The sequence below is a fragment of the Papio anubis genome, chromosome 13 (genome assembly GCF_008728515.1).
Source record: "Papio anubis isolate 15944 chromosome 13, Panubis1.0, whole genome shotgun sequence".
Classification (NCBI taxonomy): Eukaryota; Metazoa; Chordata; class Mammalia; order Primates; family Cercopithecidae; genus Papio; species Papio anubis.
In genome coordinates this window covers 103458146-103473343 of record NC_044988.1, presented here as the reverse complement: position 1 = coordinate 103473343, position 15198 = coordinate 103458146, and the positions used below count along the sequence as shown (strand labels likewise).

General features: G+C 56.0%; 1 protein-coding gene across 1 annotated transcript; it reads right to left on the bottom strand.

Annotated features, from left to right (window-relative positions):
- Positions 1-362: 362 nt before the first annotated feature.
- On the bottom strand, positions 363-13486 carry LOC101016746 (dopamine beta-hydroxylase). Its single transcript, XM_031654778.1, has 7 exons — positions 12151-13486; positions 8487-8633; positions 6105-6362; positions 5052-5228; positions 4325-4427; positions 588-754; positions 363-434 (listed from the first exon to the last, which is right to left on the bottom strand). The coding sequence occupies exons 1-7, from the start codon at positions 12496-12498 to the stop codon at positions 363-365; spliced, it is 1272 nt and encodes a 423-aa protein (XP_031510638.1). The 5' UTR covers positions 12499-13486.
- Between the last annotated feature and the right edge of the window lie 1712 nt (positions 13487-15198).

Here is a 15198-nt window from a genome sequence, read left to right as displayed (position 1 = left end):
GGTTAGGTACATGGTGAAAACCCCATCCTGTGAAATACTATGCAGCAATAAAAAGGCAAATCACCAGAAAAATGCCTCCATTTGTTGAAAAATTTGTAAACTATTCAATACAACTTTTTTAAAAAAACTCAAAAGGTTTCTGACACCTGCAAGGGCTTCCTGAAATACACAGAAGAAAGGTCTGGAAGCACACAAAGAGCCAATAAGTGGATATCTCAGGGAGAGGCGGCAGCAGATGAGGGGAGCATTCTCTTTAGCTGCAGTGCCTGCGCTTTTGAGTGGCAAGTGCACGTGTGTGTTGCTTACATAATGAAGGCATATTTTAAAATGCAGCGCGTGGAAGCCTGGCATGTGGGTGTGGACTAGTGGGAGCCATGGTTATTGCTGGAGAGGGAGGTGCACACACACAAATGGCCTCTCAGCAGGAAGGCACCCTTGCATATAGAAGAGAGCGAGAACCGCAGAGGGATTCAGGGTCAGGGGAACCAAAGCTGTGCCTGCCACCCTTCCTGGGCCACCACCTGCCAGGCCTCCACTAGGGGACGTGGGAAGACGGAGGGTGTGGTGCCGGGCCCAACCCCACTCACCAGCTGGGTACACTTGTCCGTGCAGTAGCCAGTGAGGACGAAGGCGGTCTCCCGTGGTGGAATAGCCATCACTGGCGTGTACACCAGTCCCAGCTCCATGATCCCCGCATTGAAGCGCCGCAGCTTGTCTGTGTAGTACAAGCGGATGCCTGAGGAGTCGCGCCGTCCTGGGAGAAGGTGGGATGGATGGAGGTGAGTGGCGAGTGGAGGCCCTCTCACCTCCCCCTGCTGACAGATTGTCCCTATGACCCCACCCACCCTCAGCCAGGAGGCAGGGCTGGTCACCCCCCATCTGCTCCCACCTGCTAGGCAGACCAAGAGCTGGCTGTCTTTGTTTCCACGCCTGTGGATGCCAGGCAGCTCACAAGATCAATTAACGCAAACAGGTTACACTCACTGGAAAGAAAGAGCTGTTGTTTCTATGAAAACTAGTTGAATGCTATGGAAAGATGTGATCAAGGTGAGCCACTTCAAGCCTCCATGGAATCAGGTGCAGGTGAGATGCTGCTGATAAATGGAAACTCATAAACAACTTGGATTCTGTGCTCAGATTGTTTCGTAAGTGCTTTGATGTTCTTCTTCCATATTCAAAGGAACCTAAGCTGGAAATCAGCCTGCAGGACGGTGACAACCTACAGGGTGTGGTCTGGGTGAAGAAGAGGGCATGGAACTCCCATCTGCCGCTGGCACAGAAGAGCCCTGGTCCTGTGTCAAAGCTGGGCAAGTGTGAGTGTATCTCTGTGTTGACGTTAACAAGAAGCATTCCAGGAGCTCATCCTCCCTGCAGCCCCCGCTTTTACTACTTTGATTTATGTGCTGCAGACCCAGGGAATCCACCTACCAAGCTGACCTCTCAGGAACAATTTGAATGAGAATCTGGCCCCCCAGGAGGAGGGTCAGAGTTGCAGGTCTAGCCCCGCTTCATGCACGGCTCCGGGTCCCGCTTGGTCAACAGCGTGCTGTGTGCTCTCAGATGACTTGCTGTCCCTTTCTGGGCCTCAGCCCACAGTCAAGGGCCTCTTCCAAAGGAATAACATGGTGCTTCTTCCAGTCATGGAAACTGTGTCTTCTGATTATGGTGTGGCCACGCTTGTAGGTTCTCCTTGCGGTTTGCTAATTGGAGAGTCCCTGAAGCTCCCTGGGCCAGCCTCCCAGCGGTCACTTGAAACTGATGGTCAGAGGTCCAGGGGGCCGGGCACAGTGGCTCATGCCTGTAATCCCAGCACTTTGGGAGGCCGAGGCGGGTGGATCACCTGAGGTCGGGAGTTCAAGATCAGCCTGACCAACATGGTGAAACCCTGTCTCTACTAAAAATCCAAAAATTAGCCAGGTGTGATGGCACGCGCCTATAATCCCAGCTACTCAGGAGGCTGAGGCAGGAGAATCGCTTGAACCTGGGAGGCGGAGGTTGCAGTAAACCGAGATCGCACCATTGCACTCCAGCCTGGGTGACAAAGTGAGATTTCATCTCAAAACAAAAAACAAAAAACAGAGGTTCAGGGATGCTGACACCCACTGGAACATCCTCACAACCATGCGTCATCCAGGTAGCCCCGCCGTTCCTGAAACTCCATGCCTAGTGAATCAGCAGTCAGGCTCAGAATACAGGCTGGGTTCATGGTTGGGGGAGGATCTAAAGGCCTGGCCATGGCCCCATGCCCCCGGATGTATGGTGGACATGGCGGGGTGGTCAGGAGAGGCTGTGCAGCAGGAGACTCTGCCCCCTGGGTTACGTATAGGAAAGGGACGTCAGGCGGCAAGGAGTGTGAAATTGACAAGGGTTTTAATTCACAGGGACAAGGCTTCTGATGAAGACTTAAAAAAAAAAAGATTTAAAATTCTGGTCACAAGAAAAACATTAATGGGCCAGAAAAGCAGTCAGGACAGACACGCAGCTGGGTGACCAGTGCTGACTTCAAAACCGGGAGCCGGGAGCTCGTGAGTGCTTTCATCTTCTTCATGCTTTTCTGCTCTCCATCTTCTCACCAGTGTACATGCATTGCTCTTTCTGATCAAACTAAGAGGGTGGTACAGATACTAACATCTTCCCTGGGTGCCAGAAATGCTCTAAGCATAACCTATCCCCTTTCATGGGAGCTTTGTACAGTAAGAATCATAGCCCTATTTTACAGATGAAGAAACTGAGGATGGAGCCTGAACTGAAGACTCCGCTCAGGACCACAGGGCTGGGAAGCGGCCAAGCTGGGATTCAAATCCAGGGCTGTGGACTGGGGTGCAGGGCATTTTCAGGGGTCCCAACCATCTCCCTGCTTGCTTCCTTTAAGGTGAGGCCGAAACAACTCCTCTTGCCTCTGCCTTCTTCCCTCGACACCCCTACACCATCCAAACTCAAACGGCTCCTGTATCTCCGGGCTGATTACATCAGAGGATAATAATAAAAAGGGTGTTGCAATTGGTTAAAATTCAGATGGGGATTAAATCATGAAATAATTGTGGGATTTTGATATTTATAGAAAAGCAGCCCATCTCAAGATTGGTGAAGTGACAGGAGCGTCCTTATATTTGGCAAAGGATCCATAAATACAGCCAGATAATCATGAAAAGACAGACTTCCCTGATGCTTAAGGAGTTTTCAAAAATCCATTTGCTTTCAGGGTTTAAATGAGCAATAAATCCTGTATCATGCTAAGGCCCAAGCTGACTTATACCGTTCTCTGTGCATGTGGAGATAACTCCAACAGTGGCAGAAGGTATTACTTATGCAGCCACGAAAAAAAACCACAGGCGACTGTTCGCTGAGCACAGCCCTGTGCCCACAGCAAGTTCTGTGCGTGAGCCTTTCCCAGCTTCACAATAGCTGTGGGAGGTGGGAGAACAGGCAGAGGGTGAGGTCATCCACCCGGCCTCCCCGAGGTGGTAAGGCACAGCCTAGCACCTATCTCTTAGGCCACTTCTGCCCCTTGCACAAAAGAAAATAAGAAGCACCATTCAGAGACAGAGAAAAGGTGTGTGTATGTGTGTGCTTGTGCGTGCATGTGTATGTGTACGTGTGCACGTGTGCGCGTGTGTGCGTGTGTGCATGTGTGCGCGTGTGTGCATGTGTGTGCGCGTGTGCGTGTGTGCATGTGTGCGCACGTGTGCGTGCACGCGTGTGCGTGTGTGCGCGCGCGCGTGTGTCTGTATATGGTGGAAGATGCTGGTACAACAGAGAGAGGGAAGTATTTTTTTTCAGTTTCTGAGACAGCGTCACCTGGCCTTGCCATGCTGAGGGCTGACCCTGCGCACTCCACCCTCAGGTATGGGTGATCCAACAGTAGCTGTCCTCAGCTCCCCTTCCTATCCCTGCACTCCGGCCAGGCAGTAACCCCTGTGTCCTGGAATATGCCCTGCTTTACCACCTTCCTGTTTATGCACACACCCCTCCCTCTATTTGGAACTTGGTATCTGGCAGTTTCCCTTAGGAAAATTCTCCTTGTCCTTTCCCCTGGGACGGACAGTGCTGCGCCGATGGCCACCAGTATTACAGGGACAAGGAGGGAGGTGCGGGGCCACTGCTGGTCCCTGGTAGTGCTGTGAGGAGTGAGCCCCTCGAGGTCCTGTCCCTGGGAGCCCACCACAGCCATGGAAGATGGAGAGCGGATGAGGCAGACGCAAGGGCCTCATGCCAAGAGGAGCTGCACAGCAGGGGCGCCATGCTGGGCAGACAAAGGGTGGAATTTTCTCACTGGCTCAACACAGCTGAGCCCTAGGGGGAGGATGGCATCAGAGCCCCCTACCTTCTATCACCAGCGGGTTGTGGTAGTGAACTTCCAGGCGGACGTATCTGGAGGACCCAGGGCCCCCGAAGGCAATGCCGGCTTCCTCCGGGTAGTAAAATGCCTGTGTGGGGCAGGGTGTCAGACAGACGGGTGTGTCCTGAAAGGGTCCCAGGTCCCGGCAGGGACAAACCCAGTCAACTGTTGGGGCCTGAGCCTCAGGGGTGGAGGAGGGGGCGCAGCAGGATTAGAGCGACGCTTCCTCCTGACATCTCTTTACAAGCCCAAGGAACATCCTGTGACTCAGGTCAGGGTGTCGGGGAGAGGAGCTGGTGCTTAGGGCTGAGACTTCCCCCAAAACCCCTTCTCTGGATGGGTGCAAGAGCTAGCAAGACCCCCATTGTCTCAGCCTGTGGAGGCCTCAACACTGGCCCCATCCCACCAGCCAGCCCTGGGACCACTCTGTGCACAAAACCAAGTTGGGAAACAGAATCAGGACCTGCTGAGGGCATGAGGTCCTGGGGCACTTGTGTTTCTGTGGAAAATTAAAAAAGGCTGGAAGCAGGTGGCATTTCAGACATCACAGAGGCGAAGGGGCCATCTCAGGCCTGGCCCTTCTGGTGGCCTCGTGAGCCCCCTTAGGAGCCCCTTCTTGGGGCCTCTGAGACAGTGAAGCTGGGGAAACAGTGGTGTGGGGATGCCAGGGGCCCAGGCAGGAGACAACATGCTGGGGTCACGGGGCACGCACCTTGGCACCCAGGGCCCAGGCGGCCAGCACGTGGCGGCAGTAGTTGAGGCGGTCAGGTTTCATCTTGGAGTCACAGGGCCCGTTGAAGTGGGGGACGTTGTCCATCTCGGGGGCGCACTGGAAGATTTCCATGTGGTGCACGAGGGCCTCGTTGCCCTTAGTGACGATGGGCTCGTACTGTGAGGAGGCAGCCCCCTGAGCCCGGGAACCGGCCGCCCACCCTCCCCTCCCCAGCAGCTCTCCTCCATAGGTGTCTGTCTGCCCATCTGTAAAATGGGGGGGATGATCGAGGCAATTTCAGGGGCACTTCTGGGGCTCAGAGCCGTGAGGGTGGAGCCATTAGCCCAGAAAGAAATCCTGTAGAGAGCTCCAGAGTGAAGGAAATGAGGTTTTTACAGGACATTTCCTGCCAAGGCAGGGACAGGACGCAACCGTCCTCACGCATATGGGGCCATGGCCGGGCCAGCTCCTGCAGCCTCACTGGGAGGCAGGGAAGCCCTGAGGTTACAGCCCGGGCCCAGAGCGCACCTTCAAGGCCATGCACCTTCCTGCTGTGTGACTCTGGACACTCACATAACCTCCCTGGGCCTACTTCCCCTGCTGGAAACTGGGGGCTCTTGTGCTGAAGGAGGGATCACCTCGCCCCTCCCCCAGAGCCAGGGGCATAGTGGACACTCGACAGCTATGGCCTTTGCTATTCTGCCTTCCCCGGGCGGGTGTTCGAGAGCAAGTGAATTCTGACTTAAGCTGCTTTTTCATGAAGGAGAAGGTGGCCTGGCAGACAGACAGCAGTTCCTGTCCCAAGGAAAGATGCAGAAGTCAAGATGTTGGTTGCTTTGGTCCAGGCAGGGAAGTGGGAGCTCAGAGGCCCTTTGAGGGTGGGGGAGTGAGCAGAGTGACAGGGAAGCCGAGACTACTTGCTGATCCTGCAGGACCTCAGGCAGGTGCCTGAGGTTCCGGTGATAAGAGGACAGCTCTCCAGGGTCAGGGACAACCCAGGCCCAGGAGGAAGGCAGGGCTGGGCGAGGACCTGGGTCCTGAACCCGCATGTACCTTGACAATGTGGTGCCGAGGGAAGCCCTCGGGAAGCTCGTGGATGTAGCACCAGTACGTGGTCACCTGGTTGGGGATCTGGATATCGGGAGCGTGGATATCCATGGTGTACGTGTCTGAGGGCGTGGCCGGGAAGGTGATATTGGGCTTCAGGAGCTGCACCCTCTGTAGCCCCGTCCGCAGGCCTGAGCTGTTGATGGCCTCCAGTGACCGGAATGGCTCCTCCAGGATCCCGTAGACCAAGTGGACTGTGCCGTCCTGTAGCCAAGACGTGGCTCAGTTGGTCACCCATTCAGAGCCCCCAGAGTTGGGCTCCTGAGGGGATGCCACATCCCTGCCCACCCACATCTACCAGATGACACACCTGGCTCTCATCTCTGTGAATAAGGGACCCTTGAGGCTTGCATAGCACTAACTGGGACTAAATCCCAGGCTGATGACCCCCAGGATCCCCTATTTGCACCAACCATCCAATACTTTTCTAAACACATTCCACCTGCACTCACCTAACATCCATTTAAGCAGTGACGACTGGGCCTGCCATGAGCCAGTGTGGCCAGGACATTTGTTCCCTCCACCGACCCCAAGGTCATGGGGGACTGGGTGTGGGGGATCATTGGTCAGTTCAGCAGCCCAGCCTGAGGATTCAGTGCCGTCTATGAAAGGAAGGAACCACCCTGGGGCTTGCTGACGGTCACCCTGAGCCGCGGAGCCACGCCGTGTTATGTAGTCACCACCAGCTTGGCAGGAGGGGACCAAGCAGCCACAGAAAGCTCCGCGGGTCTACGTGGTGCTGGAGGCCACAGGCAGACTCAGGAGGCAAGACACGGGGCTGGCTTCCTTAAATGCTATCGTGAGTGGAAACGGGGATCAGGTGTGGAAAGTGCCTTTCGTAGCTTTCTGGGCACCACAGGTGCAGACCCGTGTGGGTGGCTAATTTGCTCTTTGAGTTTGTGGAAAGCTGGTGGGTCACCCTGTGCAGAGGACGCCCAGAGCTCCAGGCAGAGGCCCCTATACCTGGCCTGGAGCCTCTGGGCTGAACACACACAGGCATTGGCCTTCCCTGTGAGGTGCTTCCGGAGGGTTCTCTGCTCACCCTTGCCTCGTCCACTGGGAAGCAGGGTAAGGGCTCAACAACCTCCTGGAAAAACACCTCTTCCAGCCCCAGGTCTGCCCCAGCACACCCCCAGCCCCTGGGTACGTCCACTCCCCGCCTCTGGGCCTTAGTTTCCTCATCTGGCAAACAGCCAACTGTTCTGTTTCCTTAGATTCCATATTTGTCTATTTGGCATCTATTAATTGATTACAGGCTCAAACAGATGGCCAGAGTTGTTTACACCTGTCTTTCCCTCCAACATTCACACGTGTGTGAGAAGCCTATTCCCAACCCTCCAACCCATCCCAATCCCATATCCCTAGCCACCTCCTCCACCTGACTCTCATACCCTAGGCCAATATTGCCCCAGCCCTAAATCACCCTAGGACCAGGAACCAGACAACCAGAGACCACTGCAGCCACCCAGAACCCACCAGAATTGTCCAAATGAAGCAACTGCCCTGCCCTGCCTGGCCTTTCCCACGGAAACCCCAAGAAATCCTCAAGCCTGGGCTCTCCACTGGCTCCCGCATCTGCCTCCTGACCAAACCCACGGCTCCGCAGGTGGGCCTGCACGGCACAGGTGCACCTTCTCTCAGGAAATGCAATCAATCTTTCAATGGTACTGGCCTGTGTGGTCACTCAGCTAACCCCATAGATTAAGACCTGGCACTAGCTGCCACCCCAGGCCATTGCCACACCAAAGGATTACTCACACAAGACAAAAGGTGTCAGGTGTGCTAGAGTTAAAAGAGTTTTGTCTTCAAGGACAAGGTGGATTGCTTTCCCTAAGAGGTGGGGCGGGGAGGACTCTTAGGGCAGCATAAGAAGCCTGTGGTTTTTGCAATGTTTTGTGGCTCCCATGAACTCGCAGATGGAGCTGGTCAGGCCGCACAAATCATCTAGTTCCCATCCCCGTTTTACAGATGGGCAAAGTGAGGTCCAAAGGAGGAGGGGAGCTGTCCTGAGCCTCACAGTGAGCTGGCGACAGGGCCGGGATGGAAAGCCATACAGCGCAAGCCCCGCATCTAGAAACCATGTCAGCTACATGTCAGCAAAGGGCTGCTGCTTTGAGGGCTCCGGGGCGATAGCAGAGCTGGGCCATCCTAAGCACCTTGACCCCACCACTGCCTCTGGGCCATCCTCCTTGGTTTTCCTCTGTCATAGCTGGCCAGGCCCAGGCCCCAGACTTATCAGGGACAGGAAAGGTACTATGCCATTGGCACAGGATGGCAGCATGGTACACGCAGCCCACGTCCTCCTGGGTGCTCACAGCCACCCCTTACCTCGATGAGGTAATCCTTGGGGTCGCAGGTGCCAAAGGGCCTCTTGAAAAGCAGGGCCAGGCCTTCTGGGGTCCTCTCCACCTGCAGCAGCTGATAGTCCTGCTGGGGATCCAGGTGGATCTGCCCCTTCTGGTCACTCCAGGCATCCTGCAGAGACAAGCACTGGGCTCCAGGCATGAAGGACCCCAGCCGGGCCAATCCACAAGGGAAGAGGGCATTCCCCAGCAGAGCTCTGCATTCATTGCCAGCTGAGCTGGGGCTGCTGGGCCTCAGTCCCTGTGGATCTGAGGGTTCTGCCTGGGCTTGGGGCTTCACTCACACCTTCTATGTCCATTTCTGCTTGGAGGCAGTGGAGTTGAGCCCTGACAGTGCTCACCTCCTCTGCAGCCAGGAACCAGGGCTCTCACTTGCCAGCAGGTCACAGGCTCTGTTAGCCATGGGGATTCCCAGGTCTGAAGGGCGGGACACTGAGCTTCTTAAGAAGATACCTTAGGCTAGGCTCCCAACACCTCATCAGGACTGGGAACAATGCCTCAGACCCATGCTGCCCACATTCATGCAGGCAGGAGAGTTGTGGAGCCTCAGAAAAGGGAAAGTTGGGAACAGGGTGGGACATGAACAGGAAGGGAGAGAGAAACCAGGGTGCCACATCGAAGGTGGTGATTGATAGCAGGTGCCCACCCTGCACTGGCACAACCCTGAGAACAAGCACTGCTCTATTATTTTATAAATACATGTAATTTTGGTTTTTTTGGTTTTTTTGGTTTTTTTGAGGTAGGGTCTCACTACGTTGCCTGGGCTGGTCCTGAACTCCTGGCCTCAAGCGATCCTCCTGCTTCTCCTCCCAAAGTGCTGGAATTACAGGCATGAGCCACCACACCCAGCCTGAAGCATCACTTTAAACCCTGCAGCCTAGGCATTGCTCCCCTCACCTTAGTCCCAGCCCTGCTTGGAGAAGGTAAGCTGAGGCCCAGGAAGGCATCGGACCTGCTGCATTCTCCCAGGATGCTTCCTGGGATCTGGATCGGTGACCTCTGCCCTCCCCGTCCCCGGCTGCTCCCTTTGCACTGGGCCCTAAGGGGCAGGGACATGGTGGCTTCAGGCCAGGTCACAGGGAAGAAGACCACCGGGGAAATCTCCTGAGAGACAGTGAGGAAACTTCCCCGACAAGCAGGCTGCCCTTCGTACTCAAGAAGGGCCCTTCTTAGATTCCATATTTGTCTATTTGGCATCTATTAATTGATTGCAGGCTCAAACAGATAACCAGAGTTGTTTACACCTGTCCTGCCCTCCAACATCCACGTGTGTGTGAGAATCATATTCCTAACCTTCCGACCCACCCCAAGCCCATATCCCTAGCCACCTCCTCCACCTGACTCTCACACCCCAGGCCAATATTGCCCCAGCCCTAAATCACCCTAGGGCCAGGAACTAGACAACTAGAGACCACCCCAGCCACCCAGAACCCACCAGAATTGTCCAAACAAAGCTACTTCCCTACCCTGCCTGGCCTTTCCCATAGAAACCCCAAGAAAGCCTCGGGCCCTTGGCCTTAAGGACTTTGGGTTGTGTTTCTTTTTAATCTTACATTCAGGGGTAAAACATCTTTTCTTCATTTCCTTGAGAAAAAAGAAATCTGCAAAAGATATTGCAAAACTTTCCCTAGAGAAAAAAGCCACACAGTGCCACCCTGCCGGGGACACGGCTGGCTTGCCGAGAGACTCATTTTAAACAGAGGCAGAAAGTTCTCCTGTGATATTTCAGTTGGAAATCAAGAAGATATTAGTTGAACATATTGCTTAGGGAGGAATAACAAGGCTGACATTTGTTTTCGTAGGAATTTGTTGTGCAAATTAACCTTGCCAGTGCACGGAAAGGCAAATTCACCTGGCTTCCTCTGGCTTCCCTAGCAGCCGGGAAATGCAGGCAGGGGGACGCTGCACCAGGGAGGAGCAAACACTCCTGCATTCAGGGTGCCTCATGGCAGAGGCTTGTGAAGAACTCCAAACTGTCAGCGATGGGGTTCAGCTGCGCCTCCAGACGGCTGACGGCTCAGAATCAGGGCTGTCCCAGGTCTTTCTTGGCTGGAACCTGAGCCACAGAGTGTCTTTGTGCACAGGAATCTGTGCAGCCTCATGGGTCAGAGCAGGGCCCTTCCCAGGCAGCTCCACCCATCCTATCTGGGTGGCCCTAAGCCTCACTAGTGACACAGGCAAATGCCTCCTGGCTGAGTCTTGGGAATTGGAGGGGGCAAGCTCGGCTCCAGAAACAGCGGCCACCGTCCGCCCTCATGAACTCACAACACCCAAAAAGGCAGAGAGGGACTGTCGGCCCCACCATCCCATGGTGAGATCAAGACGCAGAGCTGGAGCCGGCCGCTCTGCACAGACTCAGCTCTCCAGCTCCCCACCGTCCCATGGCGAGATCAAGGCGCAGAGCTGGAGCCGGCCGATCTGCACAGACTCAGCTCCCTGGCTCCAGCTCTGTTCTCCCAGATAAAGCAGGCACCTCCTGACTTTGGAAATAACACTTTTTTGTCCCTCCTTGGTCTGTTTCTGTAGAGAGAGTTGGGTTTCATCCACAAAGAAGCCCCGGTGGCCGGTCCCGTATTGGAAGGAAGGCGGGAGCAGGACCCAGGGCAGGCGGTGGGCTTGCCCACTTTGGGGACCCCCTGCAGCTTGTGGAAGGGCCTAAAGTCCTCTCCAGTTTGAAGGGAAACTTCTCCCCTTTCTACACCCTGTGAAACAAGAGTGGAGGTAAATTTGGGCAGAAAGGAGTCAAGAGCCCATCCTGACGGTTTTGGCTGAGCCCTGTGGGGCTTGTTCGACACCTATGGGTGGGGGCAGGGTGTCTGCACCTGCTCAGTCAGTCCATGGGTACAAGCACGATAGGTCAGGCTGGATCCCATGGGTGCACAGGCCTCATGCGGTGCCCGGCCACGCGCCACCACCTGGCCCACATCAGTGGGCATGTGTGCTCTGGGGACATTGTTTACAGGGCCGGGGGTCGTGGGGTCTGTGCTCCTGCACGTGTGGGGTGTGGAGCGGCATGAGTTTGTGTGGCGTGTGTGTCCTCTGTGTATAGTTCCATTCCTTGGGATTGCTGGGTCCCGTGATTTGGGGTGGGCAGTCAAGGACCATGGAAAACATGTCTTTCCTATTTTGTCCTCACACTGAGATCCCCGTGATGCCCAAGCTCGGGGTGCAGACTTGGCTCAGAGCAGAGTCAGCTCAAACACTGAGAGGCGCACACAAACTTTCTGGGTTAAGGAGGGTGAGTGTAGAAAGACGGCCAGATCCGAGCGCAGTGGCTCAAGCCTGTAATCCTAGCACTTTGGGAGGCCGAGGCGAGCGGATCACGAGGTCAGGAGATCCAGACCATCCTGGCTAACACGGTGAAACCCCGTCTCTTCTAAAAAATACAAAAAACTAGCCGGGCGAGGTGGCGGGTGCCTGTAGTCCCAGCTACTCGGGAGGCTGAGGCAGGAGAATGGCGTGAACCCGGGAGGCGGAGCTTGCAGTGAGCTGAGATCTGGCCACTGCACTCCAGCCTGGGCAACAGAGCGAGACTCCATCTCAAAAAAAAAAAAAAAAAAAGGAAGGACAGCCAGATGGGGTGCTGGGTCGGGAAGGGTTTGGAGAACTGGCAGGGAGGAGAGACTCACCGCAAAATAGGCAGTGTCCCCATCGGTCCAGAGCACCACGAGGTCTGCGTTCTCCAGCTCGCCACGGTCGGACATCCCAAACAGGACCCCAGCCTTGAGCTGCTTCACCAGGAGCTGGAAGAAGATGGCCTCCTGGGGGTAGCTGACATTCCATGAGAGCTCCAGGGACTCCTCGGGGTCCAGGGGGATGCGGTAGAGGAAGGGGCTCTCAGGGGGAGCCGAGCCCTGCAGTGCAGCCACCAGGATGACCAGGAAGACGGCCACTGCTGTGCTGTACATGAAGGCGGCCTCCCTCACGCTGGGGCAGGGCAGGCTGGCCCAGCGACACCACCGACTGGGGGCCTGCATGGCTGGGGTGAGCTCTGCGGTCCCACCTGGCTATTTATGCCCCGGTCCTGAATGGGGTGGGTCCAAGTAACATGGATAATCACATTTGTCTGGTGGGGAATTCAATTGTCCCTCCCACAAGCTTGTGCCCCAGGCCAAGCACTCTGCCTGCTGCCCTCCTCTAATTGGCACTAATGACACATGGACGTCATCAGTGGGAGCTGAAGCAGACAGGCGGATGCTGTCCCTTCTGAGATGGCTTTGAAGAGCTGTCCCAAAAGCAGATCCCCCCTGCGCTGCAGCCAAGAGGCCTTTCAGACGCCCTCCGGCCAGGCACCGGCTGACTGCCTCACAGGCTGTCCGGCCCAGTCCCCAGTGGGATGGGGTCTGCACCACCTCCACCACCCACGGATGAGGAGACTGAGGTCTGAGGAGCTGCTCCAGGCCAACCAGTGAAGGATGGGCCCGCAGCCGCCTCAGGCCTGGCCCAGCGAGCAGAGCCGTTTGTACAATACTAGCGGGTGGGCCCATTTCGAACCAAAAATAAGGCAATCTCCAAATAGTCCCTGTGTTTAGACACTCTCTCCACGGCCTGCTGTTCCCACTTTTGTCTCCTCAATTTTCCCACAGCCTCCAGCTGGTACCACGGCTGCTCCAGAAGGCGCGAGAGCATCATAGGGAATGGGGGACATGGGCGTGGGGTGCATCGCTGGGGACACACAGAGCTGGAGCTGCACAGGGGATAGGTAGGCTGCAGGGTGCACTGCTGGGGGTGACAGCGTTTAAGGAAAAGAGGGTGAGTGACAGGCCTGCTCCCCTGTCTCTGAAGCTCCCAAACCCACAGCTTCCTCTTTCCCAGAGCAGATCTGGCCTGAATTTGAAGCCTTTCAGGGCAACTGACCGCAGCCCTGCTTCTCCCACACCTGCCACAGGACCTTTGCCATCATCCACCCATGGGCCCGAGGGTCAGTCTCACCATGGCATCTCTCTCTCCTGTCCTCTCCCACAAGTAGACAGAGCGCAACGGCCTCCAGGACATTCTGCTTGATCCCCCCAGCTCCACCCCCCAGGCTGGGTTGACAGATCTGTCCAGCTGGACTAGAAGCCATCCCTCCTCCCCAGCCTCCTCCCTCCCTTCCTTCCTTTTTTCTCATCGTCTTTCTCGTCTCTTTGGAGAAACCCAGAATCTAGCCTTAGGGGTACATTAATGTCACAGGCTGACAGTGACGTTTAAGTCCTCAAATACCCATCATGGCAGGTCTGGAGGCTGCTTCAGCTCTGAGCTCTGTGCTGTGGAAAGGAATGACCGTGTCTTTGCATGAACGTGAAATTTGGAGAAAGTGCCAGCCTACCCCTGGCCCTGGCAGGCAGTGCTCTCTGCCCCACGGTGGCCAGGCCACCCTGCAAAGCCAAGCTCAGGCCATGAACCCCTCCTCACTGACTGCACTCAGAGGGGCACCGTTCACCCCCACCATGGCCCAGGCAGGTGAGGACCAAGTGCATACTTGCAGTAGTGTGAAATTGACGCCCAGGCCAGGGGAAAGACACTCTTGGGGTTGTCTGCTGAGCTTTGGGAAGGGTTCAGCCTCCGAAGGCCTGGCTTTCCCATCAGGACATGCCACCTCCCTCGCCTGAGAGCACCTCACCTTCATGCCTCAGATTATTTCCAAAACCGCCTCGTCTGTGCCACGTAAGCAGGTGTCTGGCATCAAGATAACAGTGCATCCTGGACATTCGCTCTCGGGATCAGGGAGCGGTCACAGCGAGCCGGTGATATGAAGAGGCTCCGGGGTGGGCAGGCACCTGTGTTCCCAGCACGGGATAACAAAAGCCAGCAGAGGCAGAGGTGGGGGTCGCGGGCTCCACAGCACACCCAGCTCAGGGGTGAGCCCTCCCAGCAGCCTGGTGGCCACCCAGGTGGCTCCAGCTAGACAGCAGGCTAAACAAGCACCAGCTGGGGCCTGCATTGTGGGAAGGGGGGTGCCTCCCTCTCCTCTGGGGTATTGAGGCCCCAGGCACCCCTCCTACTCCTCTGGGGTCAGAGCTCTGGGGTCACATCCTGCTCCACCCTCCTGAATGCGCAGCTGGCGTCCTCAGAGAAGCACTTTCCAACCCAGCGCCTCCTCCCCATCTGCAGACAGAGGAAGTTGGATGACAAGGACAATTGATCCCTCCAGCTTCCTTCAGCCCAGCGGTTCTGTGGAGTGACAGGCTGCAAAGAGCCCCCGACGCTGCCAGCCCTCAGACGGCTCGCCACATCTGCGGGCCTCGATCCTCTCCTGGACCTACAGCCACTGGGAGCTCTAAGGAGGGACGGCAGGTGTGGTCTCATACGCAGCAGTGTTATGCACACACGTTTATTTTTAACAGAAATCTAAAGACATTTTCTTTATCCAACTCAAAACTGGCTTTCCTCTTGCATTCGACAGAAATGATTCAGCTGATTCCAAAATAATGATGACCAAGCCCTAGGGAGGGACAGGAGGGACAGGAGACACAAGTCAAGCTGCACCAGGGCTTCCCCTGCTTTGCCTCCCTCCATCCTGGCCAGCCTTGGGTGGCTGGGTGTGCGATCACCCCTGTCTCAGACACAGGAGAGGCAGCCTCAGAGAGGCGAGACAACGGGCCTGAGCTCACAGGGCAGGCCAGTGCCCGGGTCAAGCACCCCAAAGAGGGCTCCCTGAGCTGGAGGGGGCTGTACACCTTGGCAGCCAAGGTCAG